Here is a 25,688-nt window from a genome sequence, read left to right as displayed (position 1 = left end):
CTGGTTCCTGATCACCGCTGGAAATGTGCAATTGAGCTTTGGGTGAGGACTAGATTAAGCACCCTGCACTAAAATAGCCTTCTAATACCCAGCAAACACAAAGAATAATGGGCAATTGGGTGTTTATTGGAGAATGCCTGAACCATGGAAACATATCCCAGCAAAGAATCAACATCTTCTGGAGAGGAGCTGGTAAATTAACAAAACTAACTTAACAACTATGTAACTATGTAAGTTCCAAAGCATAATGCATGCTCTGTAAATTTGGTTCAAGAAGTGATAGTTAACTCTGCATCCAAGGAACAGGGTTCGTGGTGAGGACTTTATCCAGCAGAAAGTGCCATATGCAAGAGAAGAGTCACGGATTTTTTAACATTTTTAAATATCTGACTTGTCAGATCTTGTTAATGTCTTAAATGGTCACAAAATCTATTGACAAATTAGCTGGTAAGCCTAAGTTATGGATCAATGACCCAGATCTAGAATCATCGGTGCTCTCTAGCCTGTGTCCCTTTCAGTTGTTGTACCCATTTTAATGTGAATGGAATTTGTTTCTGAAACAAATACAAACATAAATGTTGTAACAATGTGTACATATCCTCTCTCTCTCCCAAATTAGGGCCAAGAAAGCTTGCATCACTACTCAGGTGAAGGGATATGCTGATCATCTTGAAGGTAGATTGATTCTTTTTCACAATGGCGGATGAAATTAATATGGTCAAATTAAACTGTAATGGTCGGACAAGGGGACATATGCTCAAAATGATGAAAGGCAAATTTAGAAATCGCATCAGGAAATGCTTCTTCACATAAAGAACAGTTAACACATGGAATGGATCTCCAGATACAGTCATGGATGGAAAATAGAATCATTTCAGAAGGAGGTGGGGGGATGGGGGGAGAGGGGCCATGAGGGGTTTTATTTTAATGGATGATCTAGGATTGATCAAATGACCTTCCCCATCCATATTTATCCTGTGACCCAGTAGGAACAAAACCATAGCAGAGATAACTTCAAATACAACCTGCCCTCATTTTTTATTATGTGGGCAAGGTTGCTTTTATTGTCCATTCCTAGTTGTCCTGAGATGGTTGTGGTGGACGTTCTCCTGAAACCATTACAGTCCTTGTGGTGATGATGTTCAGATGGGAATTCTAGTGGTGCAATTATTTTACAACTGAGTGGCTTGCTAGGCTACTTCAGAAGGAATTAAGGGTCAAGCACATTGTGTGGGACTGGAAACATGTGTTGGCCCAGATCAGGTAGAGGTGACAGGTTCCCTTCCCTGAAGGACATTAATGAACCAGTTGGATTTTATGACAACTAGGCAGTTTTTATGTTTTTTTTTAAGTCTGGTGCCACAACTTACCACTATTTAATTTAATGACTTGCCGTTTTACATAGAATTACATAGAATGTACAACAGAGAACTAGGTCATTTGGCCCACCTGGTCCATGCCGGTATTTATGCTCCACACAGCCCTCCTTCCACCCCTCTTCATCTAACCCTATCAGCAGAAGGTTCTATTCCTTTCTCCCTCATGTGATTATCTAGCTTCCCCTTAAATGTGTCTATGCTATTCGCCTCAACTACTTCTTATGGTCACGAGTTCCACATTCTAACCATTCTCTGAGTAAAGAAGTTTCTCCTGAATTCCCTATTGGGTTTATTAGTGACTATTTTATATTTATGGCCCCTAGTTTTGGTCTACCTCACAAGTGGAACCATCTTTTCTACGTCTATCATACCAAACCCTTTAATAATCTTAAAGACCTCTATCAGTTCACCCCTCAGCCTTCTCTTTTCTGGAGAAAAGAGCCCCGGTCTGTTTGATCTTTCATGATAGGTATAACCTCTCAGTTCTGGTACCATCCTTGTAAATCTTTTTTGCACTTTCTACAGTCCCTCTACCTTTTCTACAATATCGAGACCAGAACTGTGCACTATACTCCAAGTGTGCCCTAACCAAGGTTCTATACAAGTTTAACATAACTTCTCTGCTTTTCAATTCTATCCCTCCAGAAATGAACCCCAATGCTTGGTTTGCTTTTTCTGTGGCCTCACTAACCTATGTCATTACTTTTAGTGATTTGTGCATCTGTACCCCAAGATCCCTTTGCTCCTCTACTCCATTTAGATTCTTATTTTCAAAGAAGTATGTGGCCTCCTTATTCTTCCTACCAAATTGCACCACCTCACACTTACCTATATTGAAATTCATTTGCCAATTACACGCCCATTTTGCAAGTTTATTAATGTCTTCTTGTATTTTGTCGCAGTCTTCCTCAGTATTAACTATACCTTCCAATTTGCTGTCATCCGCAAATTTTGAAATTGTATTTCTGATTCCCGAGTCCAAATCGTTTATGTAAATGCTGAACAACAGTGGTCCCAGCACCGATTCTTGTGGAACACCACTTCCCACCTTTTGCCAGTCTGAGTAGCTACTTTTAACCCTGACTTTCTGTTTTCTGTTTTGTAGCCAGCTTGCTATCCATTCTGCTACTTGTCCTCTAACTCATGAGTCAAGTGGTACCTGATCGAAGGCCTTTTGAAAATTCAAATATATTACATCTACTACATTACCCTTGTCTACTCTTTCTGTTACTTCTTCAAAGAATTCAATAAAGTTGGTCAAATATTGACCTCCCTTTTGAAATCCATGGTGACTACTCTTATATTTTTGGTTTCTAGATGCTTTTCTATTGTATCTTTGAGTAAAGATTCCATTATCTTTCCTACCACCGACATAAGGTTTATCATTCCCTGAACTTGCTCCAGCTCCCTTTTTAAATATAGGAATCACATTAGCTGTCCACCAGTCCTTTGGTTCTATTCCCTTTTCAAAGGGATTTTTATACATATATATATAAATAAAATAGTGCCTCTGCTTCTCTTCCCTAATTTATTTTAATATGCATGGATGCAATCCGTCCAGACCAGGGGTTTTATCCTCTCTAAGTTTGATTAGTTTATCAATTATCTTACCCCTTCCTATCTTAACTATTGTTTTGTCTTTTTTGATCCTTTCTTCTAATATCATGTCCACCCTGTTAGTTTTCCTGGTAAATAGTGAGGTAAAGTAACTACTCAACATTTCTGCCATTTCACTGTGATTTCATTGTGAGATTTGAACTCACAACCTCTGCTAGGTTACATAGTCCCATACCATAACCATTATACTAAATCAGCTCTACACCAATGCAGTTTTGTGTTCAAGCTTTATGATTGTCTTTTTTTTCTAGTCAATCAAAAAATTGTATCTATCATAACAGAAGCATAAATAGTGCTAAACAATTATTCTGGGACATGAATTTTTTTTACTTCACTCTCCCACCATATCCAGTTAGGAGAATGAGTGGCAGACCTGTTGGTTAGCCTCCACTTCTGTCACTATGAAACGGGAGTTGCGCAGGAGCAGCCTGCAGTATTTTGTCGATGCATGAACATTGTGGCAACTTCTCAAAAGATACATGGGGATGAAATTTATTATACGAGAGTTTGTTGGCACTCACATCAACACACTGTACTATGCAACGCTGCAAGGCACTCTCTTAGTTACTTATTTAGCCTTCTGAAAAAACATTAATCAGCCCCTTTGTATGTGTGCCTATCATATTTTTCTTTAAAAATGTGTTATTTGTGTTTCTGGGTATATGACCCAGCTCTCTCATGTGTAAGCAACATTTTAAAAAGTGACAAAATTGTAACTCTGCACCATCAGGATTCCACTTTTCCATTTGGGACTGTGGAGTTAAAATGCCATGTGCAGGGTCTGAACATGCAACCTTGTCATCACCCTTTCATAATGTACTGTGAAATCAATGTAGAGGAAACAGAATAGGTGCTCACATTTGCAATGGGGCAAAATGTACCACAGAAGTGAAGGTGAAGGCATTTTTCTTGCAATTTGTTTTTACTAATTATATCGCGTTGGATTTATCCAACGCCTATTAGGGAGCAGAGACGGACTCAGATCCCAGACATTGTAGTGGCAAAGTATACTAGGCTGGTTTTCCTGATTCCCCCTTCCCCATTCTGGCATTGGAAGAGTGCATCCAAAGTGGACTTCATCTGTCCAAGCCCAGGTGCCCCTGAATTTACTGTCTCATGCCATTAACATGCCCCAGAGGCACCTTTGGGCTATGCTCACCCCCTGAAAAGCACTAGCCAGAATGTCACAAAGGTCCAAGATCTAATGGGTAACTTTAAAAATAAATTCGAATATATGAGGAGCTTTTCTTCAGCCTATTGCTGGGACCCCTCTAAACTGAGGAAAATCTCAGTATAAGATCCCAACACCAGCTTTGTACGGCTCCTCACGGCTTCAGGAACAGTAAATTGAGGTGGGAAATCCCTGAATGCCCCCTTTCACCTCATTACCAGGGAATGCTCCATTCCCTCCATCTCTTCAGGATTCCCAGGACAACGTAAATGGGGCAGTGACCTGGTTTCAAAGATCTCCACCCTGTTCCTCTGGATTTTTGCACTCGAGGGAATGGGTGTTCCCTGGGAGCAAAAGTCAGGAAAATCAACCCCTTGCCTAGTGCCTATTGGTGGGTTTATAATGTCTGGGAAGATGGTCTGTATTTGGATTTTGGATCGGTAGAAGGGATCAGGCATCTGTCTTCCCAGTAGCCCAGTAGGAAGATGTCCATGTCCTAGGAAGTCAGGGAAATATTTTCATTGCTTTCAGCTTCGCAAATATTTATATTTTGAATGCCCAAAGCTGAATCCCAAAGAAAATACCTCTATTTGAAATTCAATGGTAGTTCTGGATTATATTTAATGGTCACAGATAAAACCATGAACCAAATCATTTCATGTTGGTCAGCTGATTTTACATAGAATGTACAGCTCAGAAATAGGCCATTCAGCCCAAATGGTTTAAACCAGTGTTTATGCTCCACACGAGCCTCCTCCCACCCCTCTTCATCTAACCCTATCAGCAGAACCTTCTATTCCTTTCTCCCTCATGTGTTTCTCCAACTTCCCCTTAAATGCATCTATACTATTCGCCTCAACTACTCCTTGTGGTAGCGAGTTCCACATTCTAACCACTCTCTGAGTAAAGAGGTTTTTCCTGAATTCCCTATTGGGTTTATTAGTGACTATCTTATATTTATGGCCCCTAGCTTTGGTCTCCCCCACAACTGGAAACAGCTTCTCTACGTCTACCCTATTAAACTCTTTCATAACCTTAAAGACCCCTAACCCTTAGCCTTCTCTTTTCTAAAGAAAGGAGCCCCAGCTTGTTCATTCTTTCCTGATAGGTATAACCTCTCAGTTCTGGTATCATCCTAGTAAATCTTTTTTGCACCTACTCCAGTGCCTCTATATCCTTTTTATAATATGGGGACCAGAACTGTGCACAGTACTCCGAGGTTCTATATAAGTTTAACATAATCTCTCTGCTTTTCAATTCTGTCATTAAACGGTATGAAGTTGGTATACAATATACAGGCAAATAAATAAAATTACAACCAGAAACCAATTGAAAGCAAGCTTTCGCACTCAACTGTCTTACATAAATTGATTATCCAACAAATTATTTTATATTCATCTCCCAAAATTTAGCTTATCTTTACTTCACAGACACAAAAGTTTACTTTATTTTTTGTTCAGCACATTTCAACATTTTTTTTTGTTTGTTCTTATGAGGGATGTTGACAAGGCCAAATGTATTGTCCATCCCTAGTCATCCTGAGAAGGTGGTGGTGGGCCTTCTTCTTGAACAGTTGTTGAAAGCTTCCTGGGCCACGTGAGAGGGCATTAAGAGTCAACCACATAGTGTGGGATTGGACTTACATATAGGTCAGACCAATTAGAGGTGACAAGTTATATTCCCTGAAGGATATTAATGAATCTGCTGAGTATTTACAACAATCATTGTCATTTTTACTGATGCAAGCACATACATTATCCGATTTATTGAATTCAATTTCACAACTTGCCATGGTAGGATTTGAACTCGTGATTTCTGGGTTGCTAGTCTAGTACTATAAGCAGTAACTTCCATACCTTTCACTCAGGCTGTGCACAGCATAAGTGAAAATCTAAGAAACCACTGAACCGCATTGAAAATAATTCCCAGGGAATATAGGGGCAAATAACACAGTCTCAGCATGGTGGCAGTGGGCATGCACCTTTTTAGGCACTGTGTACAGCTGCAAGGGTATCTGCTGACCTTGCACTATAATGGAATATCAGCTCCAATGCATAATATAACAGGAACCCCTGCACACATCACATGAAGAAAAGGGGTATCTCATCTGGCACCAGCCGTTCTTAAAGGGCTGCTGGTCGCCTTAAAGGTGACCAGATACTGAGGGGTTGAAATGTTTGGAACAAGATCAGGAAGACAAATAACTCTGGTACTTGAAGGTGGGGCAGGCCTGACTTATCTGAGTCACAAACTGTAGAAATACAGGGGCCTGTCAGTGCGAACTGCACGGTGTGCGGACTACACAGTGTGAGCTGCTGAGAGTTTGGTATGTGTGGGAGTTCGGTGAAGTGGAGGAAGGAGGTGCTGCTTTGCCTTGCTTTTCCGAACTTTTTCCACAGTGCGGCAGTGGACCTGAGAGTAGAAGACGGAGATTGGGGAATAAAAGCAGCAGCAGACCTGCAAAAAGAGACAACTACTGTGCGACGTCACAGGTGAGGCAGCAAAGTCCGAGAGGTGAGCAGAGTATAAAAGGGGAGACCTAGAGCGGGAAGAGAGTCTGAGAGTCTAAGGCAAGTCATGGCAGCAAAGCTCGCACCCGTGATATGCTCCTCCTGCACTATGTGGGAAGTCATGGACACTACCAGTGTCCCTGGCGACCATGTGTGCAGGAAGTGTGTCCAGCTGCAGCTACTGGCTAACCGTCTTTCGGAGCTGGAGCTGCGGGTGGATTCACTGTGGAGCGTCTGCGATGCTGAGACTATCGTGGATAGCACATTCAGTGAGGTGGTCACACTGCAGGTAAAGAATACGCAGGCAGAAAGGAAATGGGTGACCGCCAGGCAGAGTAAAAGGACTAGGCAGGTAGAGCAGGAGTCCCCTGGGGCCATCTCCCTCTCAAACAGATATTCTGCTTTAGATACTGTTGGGGGAGATGGCTTATCACATCGTTCACCTGAGGAAGGAGGTAGCCTCCGAAAGCTTGTGAATTTAAAATAAAATTGCTGGACTATAACTTGGTGTTGTAAAATTGTTTACAATTATCAGGGGAAAGCAGCAAGAGCCAGGTTCGGAGCACCACGGGTGGCTCTGCTGCACAGGAGGGGAGGAAGAAGAGTGGCAGGGCTATAGTGATAGGGGATTCGATTGTAAGGGGAATAGATAGGCGTTTCTGCGGCCGCAAATGTGACTCTAGGATGGTATGTTGACTCCCTGGTGCAAGGGTCAAGGATGTCACGGAGCGGCTGCAGGGCATTCTGGAGGGGGAGGGTGAACAGCCAGTTGTCGTGGTCCATATTGGTACCAACGACATAGGTAAAAAAAGGGATTAGGAGATAAATTAAAAAGCAGGACTTCAAAGGTAGTGATCTCAGGATTACTACCGGTACCACGTGCTAGTGAGTATAGGAACAGGAGAATAGACAGGATGAATGCGTGGCTGCAGGGATGGTGTAGGAGGGAGGGATTTAGATTACTGAGACATAGGGACCGGTTCTGGGGAAGGTGGGACCTGTACAAGCGTGACGGGTTACACCCGAGCAGGACCGGGACCAATGTCCTCGCAGGGGTGTTTGCTAGTGCTGTTGGGGAAGGTTTAAACTAGAGTGGCAGGGGGATGGGAACCTGAGCGGGGAGTCAGAAGGGAATAAAGTTGAGAGCAGCGAGAGTGGGGAAGACCCAGGGGAAATCTGCCATACAAATAGTACAAACAGTTGTTCAAGAACAAGTGAAAGGGAAAAGCGTAGAGCAGCAGAAAGAAAGTGTACTTTAGGCACGACAGATAAAATGAAAACTAGAAGGCGTAAGGCGATTAAGCCAGCATCAAAGCTGTGGCAGGGAGACAGATGAAAGCGTGTCAGGAAGGGACAGAAGGTATGGAGTAAAAGGTAAAGTGTTAAAAAAGGAAAAAGCAGGAACTAAGCGTCACAAAACAGATTTGAAAGCACGTAGCATTCGTAACAAAACGGACGAGTTAACGGCACAAATAACTACGTATGGGTATGATCTTGTGGCCATTATAGAAACATGGCTGCAGGGTGACAACGACTGGGAATTAAATATGCCAGGGTATTTAACAATCAGGAAGGACAGGCAGGAAGGAAGGGGAGGTGGGGTGGCTATGTTAATAAAGGAAGGAATTACTGTAATACAGAGAAAAGATATTGGGACAAAGGATCAGGATAATGAAACAGTTTGGGTAGAGATAAGGAATAACAAGGGGCAAAAAACACTAGTGGGCGTAGTATATAGGCCTCCTAATAGTTGCAACTCTGCTGGAAGAAGTATTAATCAGGAAATAGTCGGGGCATGTAATAAGGGAACAGCTATAATTATGGGGGATTTTAACTATCATATTAACCGGACAAATCAAATTGGGCAGGGCAGCCTTGAGGAAGAGTTTATTGAGTGTATTAGGCATGGATTTCTTGAGCAGTATGTAACTGATCCTACAAGGGGGCAAGCAACCTTGGACCTGGTCCTGTGTAATGAGCCAGGATTAATTAATAATGTCCTAGTTAAGGATCCCCTTGGAATGAGTGACCATAACATGCTTACATTCCATATCCAATTCGAGGGTGAGAAGGTTGGTTCTCAAACAAGCATACTGAGCTTGAATAAAGGAGACTATGATGGTATGAGGGCGGAATTGATTAAAGTGGACTGGGAAAATAGATTAAAGGGTAAGACGGTACATGAGCAGTGGTGTTCATTTAGGGAGTTATTTTACAACTTTCAAAAAAAAAATATTCCACTGAGGAAAAAAGGGTGTAAAAGAAATGACAGCCATCCGTGGCTCAGTAAATAAATTAAGGATAGTATCCGACTAAAGACAAGGACATATAAGGTAGCCAAACTTAGTGGGAGGATAGAGGATTGGGAAGTCTTCAAAAGACAGCAAAAAGTAACGAAAGGATTGATTAAGAAAGGGAAGATAGATTATGAAAATAAATTAGCAAAAAATATAAGAACAGATAGCAAGAGTTTCTATAGTTATATAAAAAGGATGAGACCGGGAAATTAATGGTGGGAAACATGGAGATGGCAAAAATGCTGAACAAATATTTTGTTTCAGTCTTTATGGTAGAGGACACTAAGAATATCCCAACACTAGAAAAACAGGGGGCTCTGGGGGGGGGGGCGGAGCTAAATACGATTAAAATCACTAAGGAATTGGTACTCAGAAAATTAATGCGACTCAAGGCGGACAAATCCCCTGGACCTGATGGCTTACATCCTAGGGTCTTGAGGGAAGTGGCAGTAGGGATTGTGGATGCTTTGGTAATATTTTCCAAAATTCTCTGGACTCGGCAAAGGTCCCAGCAGATTGGAAAACTGCTAATGTAACACCCTTATTTAAAAAGGGTAGTGGGCAGAAGGCTGGAAATTATAGACCAGTTAGCCTAACATCTGTGGTGGGTAAAATTCTGGAGTCTATTATTAAGGAGACAGTAGCGGAACATTTGGATAAACATAATTTGATAGGACAAAGTCAGCATGGCTTTACGAGGGGGAAGTCATGTCTGACAAATTTGCTTGAGTTCTTTGAGGATATAACGTATAGGGTAGATAAAGGGGAACCAGTGGACGTAGTGTATTTAGACTTCCAGAAGGCATTCGACAAGGTGCCACATAAAAGATTATTGCTCAAGATAAAGAATCACTGGATTGGGGGTAATATTCTGGCATGGGTGGAGGATTGGTTATCTAACAGGAAGCAGAGAGTTGGGATAAATGGTACATTCTCGGACTGGCAACCAGTAGCCAATGGTGTTCCGCAGGGGTCGGTGCTGGGTCCCCAACTCTTTACAATCTATATTAACGATTTGAAGGAGGGGACCGAGTGTAACATATCAAAGTTTGCAGATGATACAAAGATGGGAGGGAAAGTGGAGAGTGAGGAGGACATAAAAATCCTGCAAGGGGATATAGACAGGCTGGGTGAGTGGGCGGAGATTTGGCAGATGCAATACAATATTGGAAAATGTGAGGTTATGCACTTTGGCAGGAAAAATCGGAGAGCAAGTTATTATCTTAATGGCGAGAAACTGGAAAGTACTGCAGTACAAAGGGATCTGGGGGTCCGAGTGCAAGAAAATCAAAAGGTTAGTATGCAGGTGCAGCAGGTGATCAAGAAGGCCAACAGAATGTTGGCTTTTATTGCTAGGGGGATAGTATGTAAAAACAGGGAGGTATTGCTGCAGTTATATAAGGTATTGGTGAGACCGCACCTTGAATACTGCATACAGTTTTGGTGTCCATACTTAAGAAAAGACATACTTGCTCTCAAGGCAGTACAAAGACGGTTCACTTGGTTAATCCCGGGGATGAGGGGGCGGACATATGAGGAGAGGTTGAGTAGATTGGGACTCTACTCATTGGAGTTCAGAAGAATGAGAGGCGATCTTATTGAAACATATAAGATTGTGAAGGGGCTTGATCGGGTGGATGCGGTAAGGATGTTCCCAAGGATGGGTGAAACTAGAACGAGGGGGCATAATCTCAGAATAAGGGGCTGCTCTTTCAAAACTAAGATGAGGAGAAACTTCTTCACTCAGAGGGTAGTAGGTCTGTGGAATTTGCTGCCCCAGGAAGCTGTGGAAGCTACATCATTAAATAAATTTAAAACAGAAATAGACAGTTTCCTAGAAGTAAAGGGAATTAGGGGTTACGGGGAGCGGGCAGGAAATTGGACATGAATTTAGATTTGAGGTTAGGATCAGATCAGCCATGATCTTATTGAATGGCGGAGCAGGCTCGAGGGGCTGATTGGCCTACTCCTGCTCCTATTTCTTATGTTCTTATGTAACTCCCTTCTAGGAGGCAGCTTTGGAGGTCCAACTGCAAGAGGTGCTGGAAAGAAAGATGGTCTTTTTTGAAATGGTGGGTCATCCCTCCTCTGAAGAATAACACTATAGCAGCCAAAGATGGTGGTGACTGAAAGAGTGAATTCTGTCTCATCTGTGACCAGATCTTGGGAGCAGAAAAAGTTTGTTGGTCTCTGAAAGATTGCTCACGATTTACTTGGTCTTACCTCATCTTAATGGCACTTCACTTCTTCATTTAGTGGAGCGTCAAAAAGGGAGAATGCACAACATTCTGGCAACTGTTCACCTACTGCCCAAATGCACATTCATACCTATGTTTTAGCACTGCGTCTGTATTGCTGCCATGCAAATACATTTACTCTGTGGCCAATTGAAATGTGATAATGACCAAACACCAGGCACACATCCAGAACAAAGAATCTGCATGCTGCATGTTTACAGACTCACATAAGGTGGCTGATGATCATGGTCCTCTTCCAGCAGTGGTTGAGACAGATTCTCTTCTTCTTCACCAATGCATGGTATTGGCTCTTTCAGGGTGATATTGTATACTACATGCCTCTTCTGATCCTGCCCTTCCTCCTCCAGAACCAGCAGATAGAGCGAGAAACTCAGCAGGATAACCTTAGGTCCTATTTAGTCAAAGCTCAATTATAGTTCCACCCGACGAAAGCCCACGGATGTGATGCAGCTTTAAGAAGTTGCAATTCGTTGCAGTTATTAAACAGAATGAGTCGGATCGAATATGTAAGTGGATTGAGCGATGGCAAATTAAACTCAATGCAGACATATGTATAATATTGCACTTAGGAACAAATTACTCAATGAATGGTGTTGAAATAGATAAGGATGAACAAGACCATGGAGTCTTAAAAGCATGCATCTGCACCTCATCAGGCTGACATCATTGGTAACGCAAGGTAAAATTGACACAGTGGAAATGTCACAGGGATTGTGGCCCACGTTATCAGGCATCAGCAGTTATCAAAGGGCTGCTAGTTGTCCTTAAAGCTGCAGCTAACTTTGTTTGGAGAACAATGACCCTTTTTAGGATTGGACTTTGCAAGCTAAACATATGGAGGTGTTAAAATGAAAGCTGTTCCTATTTAATTAACTTCGAAATGAACCCAGCAAAACTGAGAGAGGGTGCATGAGAGGGAAATAGAGAGAGGGAGAAAGAGTGTGTATGTATGTTTTTTATTTGTTCATGGGATGTGGGCATCGCTGGCGAGGCCAGCATTTATTGCCCATCCCGAATTGCCCTTGAGAAGGTGGTGGTGAGCCGCCTTCTTGAACCGCTGCAGTCCGTGTGGTGAAGGTTCTCCCACAGTGCTGTTAGGAAGGGAGTTCCAGGATTTTGACCCAGCGATAATGAAGGAACGGCGATATATTTCCAAGTCGGGATGGTGTGTGACTTGGAGGGGAACGTGCAGGTGGTGTTGTTCCCATGTGCCTGCTGCTCTTGTCCTTCTAGGTGGTAGAGGTCGCGGGTTTGGGAGGTGCTGTCGAAGAAGCCTTGGTGAGTTGCTGCAGTGCATCCTGTGGATGGTACATACTGCAGCCACAGTGCATCGGTGGTGAAAGGAGTGAACGTTCAGGGTGGTGAATCGGGTGCCAATCAAACGGGTTGCTTTGTCCTGGATGGTGTCGAGCTTCTTGAGTGTTGTTGGAGCTGCACTCATCCAGGCAAGTGGAGAGTATTCCATCACACTCCTGACTTGTGCCTTGTAGGAGTCAGGAGGTGAGTCACTCGCCGCAGAATACCCAGCCTCTGACCTGCTCTTTTAGCCACAAAATTAATATGGCTGGTCCAGTTAAGTTTCTGGTCAATGGTGACCCCCCCAGGATGTTGATGGTGGGGGATTCGGCGATGGTAATGCCGTTGAATGTCAAGTGGCGGAGGTTAGACTCTCTCTTGTTGGAGATAGTCATTGCCTGGCACTTGTCTGGTGCGAATGTTACTTGTCACTTATCAGCCCAAGCCTGGATGTTGTCCAGGTCTTGCTGCATGCGGGCACGGACTGCTTCATTATCTGAGGGGTTGTGAATGGAACTGAACACTGTGCAATCATCGGCGAACATCCCCATTTCTGACCTTATGACGGAGGGAAGGTCATTGATGAAGCCGCTGAAGATGGTTGGGCCTAGGACACTGCCCTGAGGAACTCCTGCAGCAATGTCCTGGGGCTGAGATGATTGGCCTCCAACAACCACTACCATCTTCCTTTGTGCTAGGTATGACTCCAACCACTGGAGAGTTTTCCCCCTGATTCCCATTGACTTCAATTTTACTTGGACTCCTTGGTGCCACACTTGGTCAAATGCTGTCTTGATGTCAAGGGCAGTCACTCTCACCTCACCTCTGGAATTCAGCTCTTTTTTCCATGTTTGGAGCAAGGCTGTAATGAGATCTGGAGCCGAGTGGTCCTGGCGGAACCCAAACTGAGCATTGGTGAGCAGGTTATTGGTGAGTAAGTGCCGCTTGATAGCACTGTCGACGACACCTTCCATCACTTTGCTATGAAGGTGGACGCTGTGGAAGCGACAGGTGTAGCCGGAACAACACATGTATGAGGACACCTGCACTTGGTGACTCTTCATGAACTCCTCCTCTTTACCTGAAGCATCTAGCATGTTCAAAACCTGGCAAGCAATGTCCCGGCTGAGCACTTTGCATGGTTCTATCTAAATGTCTACAGCAACTAAGATTACTGAAGGAAAACATTGGCACCACAAAGCATCAGAAAGTTCCCAGCAAAAACAACTAATGCATGGGGCAAAACTCAGCAACATTGGACAGAAAATGCAAGAAATCTTTTGCAATTAACATAATGGGCCAGATCATGCTGTAAAAATAATGGTGTGTTAACGGCGCACGTCATTATAAATGTGCGAATTGGCCAACAAGTTCATGTGGTTAAGAGACACGCTGTGAGTTGCGAATCTCGAACTTGCTGGTCGATTTACACCCCTCCACCATTTGCTTTGCACAAACAGCATCTCGCCCTTAGCCTCCCTGTTATTTTTAAGAACTTGCTGGTCATGCACATTAATTGCCCATTAAACTTGCTGCAGAAAGTTAAGTCTGCTAATTAATAGCGTAAGTACCTTTTTAACAACATGATAATTGTTAATGCAATGCCAATCAATCTCTCTGGCCCAGAAATTGAAAAATTTAAACTGTGGAGTCTCATTCCTTCAGGCGGTAAGTTAGTGTTGGAGATTTTAAAAATGTCAAATTTGACATTTTTACATTTTTTCCTTTTCCTTTCTGTGTCTTATTATCTCTCTCTCAATCCAAACTTTCTTTCCCTCTCTTCATTTCTTTTTCTGTACCTGATCTGATTCTAATTCACCCACTCAAATTCATCCTCCTTCTCAGGTGTTCCTCTGTTTCTTTCTCGATCCTTAAATCTCATTGGTTAAGGAGATACACTGTTGATCCCGTCGTTTACTGAGGCCCAGATGCCCTGTTGCCTTGCTATGCCGTTATCAGCTCGCATATCCAGCAAGTTACGGCGCAAAAAAATTTTGAGCTGAAGGGTGCAGAAAAGAATCAGGGCACACCAGGAGATGCCCCACTCCAGCATGATCCAGCCCAACACATTTTATGAGGTCCCAGGATCCCTAATCTGCTGATTTGGAATGGGTGAGCAGCACACTTTGGGCAGTCATTGCCCTGAGTCAGCAATCCCAGCCTAGAACCACGTTTGAATAATTATTGGATATTAACGATACCCCTGCTGCGTGGCTTCATTTATGCCCCGAAACAACCAATAGGGAAATCAGGCATGTCAGAAATCCAATGCAAGCAGCCCTGATTTCCTGATCTTTGCTTGGTTAATTAAGTCTTCACTGGCTTAAGAGTTCCAAAAGATGCGTCTTCATGAGGCAGTGAAGGTACTAAAATAGTTTTGGTCCTTTTTCTCCTAATTTAGTCAATAACTTTGGGAATCAGTGGGAATGGTTGGAAATCATAAATGAACTTTCAGTGCTGGAAGAAAGAACATTTATCGAGCCCTAATGCTCTTGCATCTCATACCTTGCACAAAGATGATTTAAATAACTTCACCTTAGTTGACCTATGAGCTCTTTAATGAAAGAAAGAAAGAACTTGCATTTATGATCTCAGGAAATCCCAAAGCGCCTTACGGCCAATGAAATATAGTCACTGTTGTAGAGAAACTCAGCAGCCAATTTACACACAGCAAGATCCCACAAACAGCAATGAGATAATGACCGGATTATTTGTTTTTTGGTGTTGGTTGAGGGATAAATATTGGCCAGGACACTTTGGCCAGGCTCTTCTTCAAAATAGTACCATAAGATCTTTTACATCCACCTGAGAGGTCAGATGGGGCCTCAGTTTTATATCTCATCTGAAAAATAGCACCTCCGACAGCACAGCACTCCTTCAGTATTGAACTGCAGTGTCTGTCTATATACTCAAATCTCTGGAGCGGGACTTGAAACCACAACCTTCTGACTCTGAGGTGAGAGTGCAACCACTGAGCCATCGCTGAGACTTATAGCTTGTGTAAGGGTTGCAAACCTGTCACTCTCCTAGCAATAAACTCTCCACAGATCAGACTATAGTTATCAGCACTTTTCAAGTTGAAAGGCTCAGATATAGATGCCAACCACTGTCAAACGAAGCAACCTGTGCAAATCTAGACAGGGTCTTTCAAGGCTTTTTGCTGCCAGTTTGTATTATTAGCTATTCTGAGGAAGAATAGATATAATTAAATCTGTGTCTGATTGTAAGTCAGGAACCAAAACAGTTGGAGCTTGTTAATCGACTGTAGTATCAGTAATCTGTAAGCATACTGCCAAAACATGGACATTGTTAATCCTTTCTCAAGTACCAGCATTAGATGCCAAGTATGAAGCATCACTTCAATAAAGGTGTCTTCTCTTGGATGCTTTCCATTTCCCACACCAATCATCCATATGCCAAATTAGTGTCAAACCAGAGGCAGGTGTGGGTTGAAGCCTGCACCTTCTAGAATTTGGGATGAGACTACCTGAATTTATTTGAAGTAGGACCCATACACCTAACTGAAGATCAAGATACTTTCATCCCATCATTATGGAATATATTTATACCCAGGTCCCAGAGATATAATGACAGTATGTTTACTAATTATGCCACCTTTCTGACAAGTTTTTTCATTGAGGACCACTTAAACTAAGCTGTAAATTTGAATAAACCCTTAAGTTAATTCTTTCAACAATCTGAAGTTTTTCTAATTTGAATGCTCCAGGCTGATATGTTGATCTCTCATTAAAAAGTTGTGTCATTTTTGAGGGGCAACATGGCACTTTACATGGAGTATGAAGGGTAGTTACATGAACTCATGTTTCCATCATGGAACTTTGCCCACTGGGAGCACCTAACAAGAATTTGAGTGCTATCTGAACTCCCAATGGGTGAGGCTTGAGCTGGGAGTGCAGTTTTATAAAATGATCCCTCAGGTACTCACTTTCTCAGTGTCCTTACAATAATTTTGTGGTGGTTGTGGACAAGCAGCTGACACCAAATGTGGATGTCCAGGGGTAGATTGACTTTTTTCTTTAAACACATTAACATTTTTTAATCCTGCTGGTGGTCTGTGGGAGGAGAGAGGTCTAATTTCTTTTTGAATATAAAGGTTGATTCTCTGAACGGACATTCCAGGCGAGGTGTGGCACATGCAGGGAGCACTAGCTAGGAAAAGAAATAGATGGAAAATCAGGAGTTGGGACCAATGATTCCCCAATCAGCACTCCCTGTGAGTACTTCTTCCCGCTGGAAACAAGCTATCATGAAAGCAGTGCTGTAATAAGAGCTTGTATCCATTTCTCCACTAGTCTCTTGGATCTGCCATTATCTGTCACTCCATTGTAAGTGACACAGTGATCGTTCTTTCCAGTCTATGAATGCTTGCACATCAATGCGCAGTAATCAGGACCAGGGATTCATCTCTAGTTTTAGGAATATCTAAAATTTATTCTCCCTGAGGCAGAGACAAAAGATGGGGGAAGCATCATTTCTATTCTATTCCTGATAACACTGAGAAACATCATACTGTGGATGCAGAGAAGGACTCACAACCATTTGTAACTATCCTTGCTGTCTTCCAACACTAGTAGTGAGGGTCCCATTAAAAATATAAATTTATTATCTGTGGCACCAGTGGAAACAGGGTGGGATGATCTTGTAGTTAATTATTGCCACCCTCCTACCCTGATTAGCTGCACCCAAACCAGCCATATGTCCGCTTGTATAATCGTATGCTGACCCCATGGTCCAAGTGCAAAACAGAATACTGGGTGGAGATCAACGAAACTTTTCCTGTTGGAACAGGTACACTGACCTCCACACCACGTCTTCCAAGACAATGGCTGCCAATTTGCACGCAGCTGCTCCCGCTCTGTCAGCGTAACTTTGTGTGGTGGAAACCCCGTTTACATGCGTAAACAGGGAGTTTCCGGCAAAGTTACAGTAACGGAGTGGGAGCAGCTTCGAGGAAATTCCAAGCCAATTACTTTTTGAGGTTAACATAAATGTTGTGGGTGTTTCTTATATAAACTAACTGCAAGAAGACGTACAACTTGTGTTTGAACTGAGGAAAAAAGTGGAATGGCAATGATTGTAGCTAATGTGTGGTTATGAAGAGTTGAGGTAAACTTTGAACGTGTTTTCTCCATTTGCGCTTCTTTCAGTAAGTTTTAAAGCTGGGTTCCTGTTTGTTTTGCTTGTCTTGCTTTTTAAAAGTTTATCTATTATTCCGACTCACACTCCCTCCAAACATTGTTTCCCCTTATATGGACAGGAGCAGGGAAGTGTTCTGACAATATTCTTCCCTCAACCAGCAGCACCAAATATAGATTAATTGGTCATTTATCAAATTGTTCTTTGTGGGAACTAGCTGTGTGCAAATTGGACACCATATTTGCCTACATAACAACAGTGATTCAATACAAAAGTAATTAATTAGAGTAGACAACTTTGAGATCTCTTAAAAATGTGATAAGGCATTTTATAAATGCAAGTTCTTACTCTAAATAGTTTAGATGGTACTTATTTATTTAGGGAGGACCATTTATTTTCTAAATATATATCCTTTTTCAACGCTGCTCAATGAACTGCATTAACCCCATTAAAGAAAGAAATCAAAGAACTTACATTTATATTGCGCCTTTCATGGCCTCGGGATGTTCCAAAGTGCTTTACAATCAGTGTAGTCACAGTTATAATGTAGGGAAACGTGGCAGCCAATTTACGCACAACATGGTTCCACAAACAGCAATGAGATACATGACCAGATAATTTGTTTTAATGTTGTTTGTTGAGGGATACATGTTGGTCAGGACACCGGGGAGAACTTCCCTGCTTTTCTTTGAATAGTGCCATGGGATTTTTTTCACCCACCTGAGAGGGCAGACATCTCACACCGCAGCACTCCCTCAGTACTGTGCTAAAGTGTCAGCCTAGATTATGTGCTCAAGTCTCTGGAGTGGGGCTTGAACCCACAACCTCTGACTCAGAGACGAGAGTGCTACCACTGGGCCAAGACTGACACCATTACTTACAGACAGGCATATCTCCCTCCCCCAAATACAATTGACGTCTCAGATTTATTGTATAGAAGTTAGGCCTACTCACTCGCTTGCTCCCGTATCTTCCTTCCCACTGCTGATTTTCGCAGAAGACTTCGACCTGAGCTGAAGAGACTGTTCAGCTCATCAAGTGGGCTGGTAATTGGCCTGGGGATTGAGGAAGAGTAAGGAAATAGTGATGCGTTCCCTGCTGAGGAGGAAATGTACTTCCCGGGTCCTGTCCTGCAGGTTTTTACTGGTGAGCAAGGCAACCTTGTAGAGTTTGTAGATGAAGCTCCTCCTTGTAAGGGATTAGGTTTATGAGGTACTTTGGGAACATCTGTGTTCATAGCTAGTTTTCCTGCATTGGCAAAACAAGGGGAGGAAGTGTCTGGTGGGAAAATAAAATGTGAAGTTGGCCTGTAGGGAGGAGTAGGAATTAATGGAAGAGGAGGAGGGGTTGGGGGAGGAGACATCTTTCCTGATATACTGAACACACCCAGTCCAGGGGATGCTGGTGGCTCGTTTTCTCCTTTTAGATGGGTTGAGTATTGTGGAGAGGCGGGAGATATGCTGTCCGATTGTACAGAGTAATTCAAATTGGTTTCTAGCACCGGCAACCTTTTGACCTCAAGGGGTGTGAGCGGTGATTCATCAGAGGCAGGAGAACACTGCACTGGTGTTGGAGGGAATACAAGCAGAGGGGGTCGATGGGGGAGGAGATTTGGAAATGGCGGTGGAATGTCACATACTAATTCTTTGCAGCCTGTCATGGTAGGGCTGCCTGTTCTGAAATCCTCAGGCAGTGTCGGGGTTTTGCTCTCTGAACGAGGGGGAGGACAAGCTGCCTGCTTTGAAAAGATAGAACAGCCTGAGCCGCCTTCTAGCAAACAATACTTCATCTCTTCATAAACAGATTCTCCTTGATTGGGACTCTCCATCTCTGTCAGATAATTTCCGCATGCCCCACCAGTTCCTCCCATTTCTATGTAAACAGGCTCCATGTCCTCTTCCTGTGACAGATGGAGACTTAACATGCCATAGTGTGGCCCATCAGCAGATGCGGCTCGTTGAATAGTTCCAGTGCTGTGACCTGCTTTCGTCAGCGTTGTGCTTGTAAATTTAGGTGCAGGTGATTTCCTTGTGTAGATCTCTTCATATGAACCCGTCAGTCTGGTGTTGGGGCTTCTTTTGGGCTTTGGTGGGGGAATCTTTTTCATTGTGCTGTAATCATCACTGTGAGGTCTTGGTTTAGTCAGAACTGTGGATAAAAATGAATAAAAAATTAGGTCAATTATAAAGCAATTACTTCACTTCCTATATTTCTACTTTAATTCTACTCTAAATATTTGTAAGTGCAATAGTACAAAAAGAATTTCATATTTCTGGAGCTTTTTAAAAATATTGCATATTCTCCCCTCCCCTCAACCTTTTTTTGCTGAGGTACAGTTCCAAAGGTACTAGTATCTCTTCAATACCGCACTTTAATATTGTAGTATCATAGTAAGATACAGCACAGAAGGAGGCACTTCGGCCTATCATACCCATCTTTGAAAGAGCTATTAGCAATTAGTCCCACTCCCCTGCTCTTTCTTCATCGCCCTGTAAATTTTTTCCCTTCAAGTATTTATCCAATTCACTTTTGAAAGTTATTATTGAATCTGCTTCCACCACCCTTTCAGGTAGTGCATTCCATATCATAACAACTCTGCATATAAAAATGTTTCCTCATGTTGCCTCTGGTTCTTTTGCCAATTACCTTAAATCTGTGTCCCCTGGTTCGCGACCTTTTTGCCACTAGAAACAGTTTCTCCTTATTTACTCTATCAAAGCCCTTCATGATTTTGAACAACTCTATCAAACCTCCTCTTAACCTTCTCTGCTCTAAGGAGAACAACCCCAGCTTCTCCAGTCTCTCCGCATAACTGAAGTCCCTCATCCCTGGACCATTCTAGTAAATCTCCTCTCTGCCCTCTCTTGTCGGTCATTATTCATTGGTGAGATTATGGCACACAGAGACTTAACCAAAAAAAAAATGCTCCCATATTTTACATTAAATTGGAACTAGAAAGACTTAGCTTGATATGATAGATGAGTAATGAAAATAACCAATTAGAAAAGAGAAAAACATAGAGACTTAACCAAAAAAATGCTCCCATGTTTTACATTAAATTGTAAGGAACTTTAATTTGCATCTAACCTTGCTATACTTGACCTGGGAGCACTTGGTTCTGACAGTGGATGCCCGAAATGGAAAGTGTCTCCTTACCCTTCACTGGCATCCCTAATTGAGATGAATGCAAAAACTCAAACACGCATAAAGCTATACGTAGCATAAATAGCACTAGACGAAATCACATTCAACTATAAGGTTTTTTTTCATTTGAGTTTTTTGCTGTTCAGAAAGGCCCACACCTCTGTGATCTCAGTTAACCTCCCTAGTATAAGCATTGCATTTTATAGTATTTTAGGATAATGTAGATTAGGAAGACCTGGAGTTTCTGTTTGAGTTGATCGCTAATGCTTAGCGTATCAGACAAAATATGGAGTTTAGGCAAAGAGAAAAGAAAACTGCAAATGATGGAAATTGGAAATAAAAATAAAAAATGTTGGAAATGCAATTGCTCCATCAGCATCTGAAAAGAAAAATAGAGGTTAATATCTCAATTGTAAAATCTTTGTCAGAACAGGGTGGGGCAAAGATTGTCGAGTGGCAAGGGTGGCTAAGAACCTCATGAGCCTGGTTAAATATTAATGTTTAATATGTAGGTAATATGTTAATATAAAAAATGAAACATAGCAAAAAGTAATGAAAGAATTTTTTTTAAAGTGTGGAGAGAGATATCAACAATAGGATCACAAGACAAGGCATAACACGTGAGTGGGCAAAAAAAGGAAGTGAAAGTAAGAGATCAGTGATCATTGTGTGAAACAAAACTAAAGAAGAAAACGGGGAGGGGAGGAGGACTGATAAGCAGAGATAAAAAAAAACCTGAAATCGAGAAAGAAAGAGGAGAATTTTAAACTGCAATAAAAAGGGGAGGATAAGAAACCAAAGTAGAGAGAAGAGAACTTGAGACAGACATGGAGATGGATAGACACTGGGGAACTTTGAACAGAGAAAGTTAGAAATGGAGATAGGAGAACCAGAAACAGAGATAGAGTTGGAAATAGAGACAGGAGTACCTGAAACAGAGATATAGAGCTAAATGGAGATAGGAGAACCTGAATAGAGATAGGGTTAGAAATAGAGATAGGAGAACCTGAAACAGAGACAAAAGATAGATAGAGATAAATATGGAGATAAGAGGACCTGAAAATGGGATGGAGGTTACAGAGAATGAAATGAAGAGGAACAAAGAAGCAAAGTGGGAGATCCAGGAAACAGAAAGCTGGTCAGAGCAGGTAAGTGCCAAATTAAATCTGAAACAAGGGCAGAGAGGTTAAATGATGAGTAAAGAGAGAATAAACCCTAATGGCACATAACAGGAGGGCATGAGGTAAAACAATCAGGGTATGAGCATGTGCGCATCAGGGGGGCAACAGGATGCTAGGAGGAAAAAACAGGAAATACAAACTGGGAACATATCCACAGTCAAAAACAGAGAATTTATGATTAAGCTTTACGCTGTGTTATCAGTAATCTTACGACTTTTGAGTCTGCAATGAACGGTTTAAGTATCTACCTATTGCTAGATTGACAGCACCTTATATTGCACGAGTGATCCTTTGATAATTACTTTTCTTGTGTGAGCTGAAACCTAGTGAAGATTGGTGAAGATGGAATTTTACTCCAGTTACAGAAATGTGTCTATTCACCGGAAGTCCTGCATGTTGAATGTCTGTAATGAACCATGCATGCCACTGAGTTCAGAGACATTCTGCCTAATGAACCTTAGGTGGAGACGAATTATTACAACTTATTTCTTTTTCAGACCCTGTGCCTGTTTCACACGTAGCTAACCATAGGTTATACATCCATGCTGCTACAAGTATTTATACTGAGTTCTGATGACAAATTTTCAAAGTATTGCTCTAATAATGTACGAATTAGAAATTAATGTTTTCTATGCTGCCTCCAATGCCCCAGGATTACACCAGAAAATACAACTCATTGCCTGAATCCTGCCATGCTTTCACACAGTTGCAGTGCGGTTTATTAAGTTTTAACCTCTCTCATTGAAATGTGAAAGGTCAAACTGTGGTGACTTCCCTTGAAAGTTGCAGCAAATCGTAACTGAGAAGGGATGAGATATGCTGCCTCTGACCAATTATACATTTATGAAACAAAATAACTCGCACTGATGTCAAAAGGAGTTATAGCTCTAGAATTTCATCATTCAGCAGCTGTGATTGAAATTGGGTATCATATGGTCTGTTAATAGATGACACTGAATTGTGCTCGTCACTTGCGTCCTGTCATTTGCAAGCCAAGAACCAAAGGCAAAGAGCATCAGTGAGTGCCACAGGTAAAATAATCCAAAGTGCTGTGTCCTGCACTTAAATATGTGCCACTCACCTCAAGCAACAGATATCAAAGGGAAGTTGTCTTGGTATTGGGGGCTATAGTGGTTAAAGGCACAGAATGATGTGATTGGCAGATATGGAGGGCGAGGGACTATTGCACAAGAGAAACAAAAGGAATGAATGGTGGCAAAGACATAAGGTAGGAGTTCCAAAGGGAGTTAGTCAGTGAGAGAAAAGTTCAGTGGATGGGTTTGTGACACAGGGAGCACAACGTAACAGGAAAGGTGATGGGGTGTTGGAAAAGGGAATGAAACATACATGCAAGCAGTAGGAGGCATACAGGATGTGAATGAGTAATTGAAAGGAATAGAAAGCAATGTTAACAAAGTTTGATTAGACTTTTTATAGAGTAAATAAGGATAAATTGTTTGCACTGACAGGAGGGATGGTAACCAGAGGACACAGATTTAAGATAATTGGCAAAAGGACCAGAGGGGAGATGAGGAGAATTTTTTTTATGCAGTGAGTTGTTATGATCCGGAATGCACTGCCTGAAAGGGTGTTGGAAGCAGATTCAAAAATAACTTTAAAAAGGGAAGTGGAGATCCACTTGAAAAGGAAAAATCTGTAGGGCTATGGGGAAAGAGCAGGGGAATAGGACTAATTAGATAGCGCTTTCAAAGACCCTGCACAGGCACGATGGGCCGAATGGCCACTTTCTGTGCTGTTTAATTCTATGATTCTAAGGTGTTTTGTGAAGGAGCAGGGAAGAAAATGCCCTGCACCCTTCCTACATTCTTCCCCCCCCCACCCAAAACCTACCCTGACCATCCATACCCCCATTCTCAAGCCAAAGTCCGCCATGTTGCACTACCACTAGAATAGTGGCATGGTGAGCCTTAGGTTAGGTTACCAACATATCGTGGAGTGGAAGGGCAAAGGTGGGCTCCCCAGTTGGCTTGACAGTTAATTTGAGCCATACTGTGCAGGCAGGGAGATCCCCAACATTTTGTTTTCATGGGCTCTCTGACATTGGTCTGGGGGTAGGATCCCCACTCACTGTCTCACAGCGAGAACAAAAGGAGCACTAACAAACTCAATAAGCTGTAAAGTGTAAGAACTATAGCTGCAGATACAATCAGTGAAGCAATAATATCAGTCACATTGTTGCACATTTCCTTGTTAGTAAACCAGGTAAGACACTTGCCAAGTGATAATACTCCTTGATTAAAGTCTTCCATTGCAATCTTCTGGAGGTTTATATGACTAAATCCATTAAAGTAAGCAAGTCCAGATAAAAATGGAAGTTGGAAACAATAAATTTGACATAAATTGTCACACTTATTTACTAACAATTTATGTAGTTCATTTGAAAGCAGGCACAAGTCATTATGTGTTTAGTGTGGTTACATCCCATCCTTGAGGTTCTAGAATTAGAGTCTGGTCTTTGTGCAATTATGTATTATGTGACTGATGATGTGGAAATATTGTGACCTCAGTAAATATTATTGAACTGTTGAGTTTATGAAACACTGACATTTACATAAAAAAACCTGTCAATGATATCTATCTAATACCTGTCTATCTGTCTGTCTGTCTCTCTCTCTTTATATATAAATGTCTGTCTCTCTCTCTCTCTATATATATATATATATATATATATGTCTTGCATAGGGCATCAACTCCCTGCCCAGAAATCTCACTTTTTGTTGCACAATTCTTGGTCATGCTTCTGCATGAACATTTACCATTGTAAATTGCAATGTCAAAATTCCCATTCAGTTTTGCTATGTCAACAGTCCTGGTGTAATTTCAGCCTCTGGGCACCAGTTGGCACCTAGGTGTGCTTCTGAATTCTCTCTCTCAGCTCTGACTGCCATTTTTTCCCTCCAACTGTTTGTTCTTTTTTCTTTTTCTGCCAGGTAAGTTCTCAGATAAAATGGAAAGGAAAACTAAAAATGCTGTATATCTGAAATAAAAACAGAAAATGCTGGAATTATAGAGCAGACCAGTCACTATCTGTAGAGTAAAAACAGGTACACACCCATAACAGATGCTGACTGACCTGCTGTGTATTTCCAGCATTTTTTACTTTTCTGTAAGTTTTCAAGTAAATTAAATTTACTTTTACACTTTTATTTCAACTCTCTGTATATCTGATAAATACACCTGCTATTTAGCCGATGTTGTGAAAGGTCATTTCGAATTCTTGAGGGCCACCTCTTTATTTAATTAATTTTTCCCAAATGAAGCCTGCGCCTTTAATTAATTTAACCAATCTGCAAGGCCGCTTGGAATTCATTAATTCATTTTGCCGATGTGTAAAGCTGCTTTTAATTCTTTACCTCTTTATTTGATTAATTTTCCGGGTTAAAGTCCAAATCTTTATTTAATTAATTTTGACAAGCTTCTCCACAACATATTTACATGCCACTTCTGACTTCAGTTAATTTAATTCATGCAGTTTCTAACAATTCTGTGTTCGGCCACTTTAAATTCATCAATCCCTCCTCCTTTATTTAATTCATTTTGCTGAATTCGATCTTTATTTAATTAATTTAGTAATTGCTGGCTTTGTGTCCTATTTTATTGGAACCATTTGTCCTGATCCCCATTCTGTGTAAGGCTGCTTTCTCTGCTCCATTTCCA

The 25,688-nt window shown here is 41.8% G+C and overlaps 1 protein-coding gene across 1 annotated transcript in view; it reads right to left on the bottom strand.

Moving 5' to 3' along the window:
* The window catches only part of myo16 (myosin XVI), a 773,985-nt gene that overhangs the window by 10,708 nt on the left and 737,589 nt on the right, over positions 1-25,688 (bottom strand). The window contains exon 32 of the mRNA XM_067986709.1: positions 18,640-19,833. Within this exon, the coding sequence (XP_067842810.1) occupies positions 18,640-19,833 (1,194 nt within the window). The remainder of the gene's footprint in view (positions 1-18,639; positions 19,834-25,688) is intronic.

The sequence above is a fragment of the Heptranchias perlo genome, chromosome 6 (assembly GCF_035084215.1).
Source record: "Heptranchias perlo isolate sHepPer1 chromosome 6, sHepPer1.hap1, whole genome shotgun sequence".
Classification (NCBI taxonomy): Eukaryota; Metazoa; Chordata; class Chondrichthyes; order Hexanchiformes; family Hexanchidae; genus Heptranchias; species Heptranchias perlo.
This window is presented reverse-complemented; position numbering and strand designations above follow the sequence as displayed.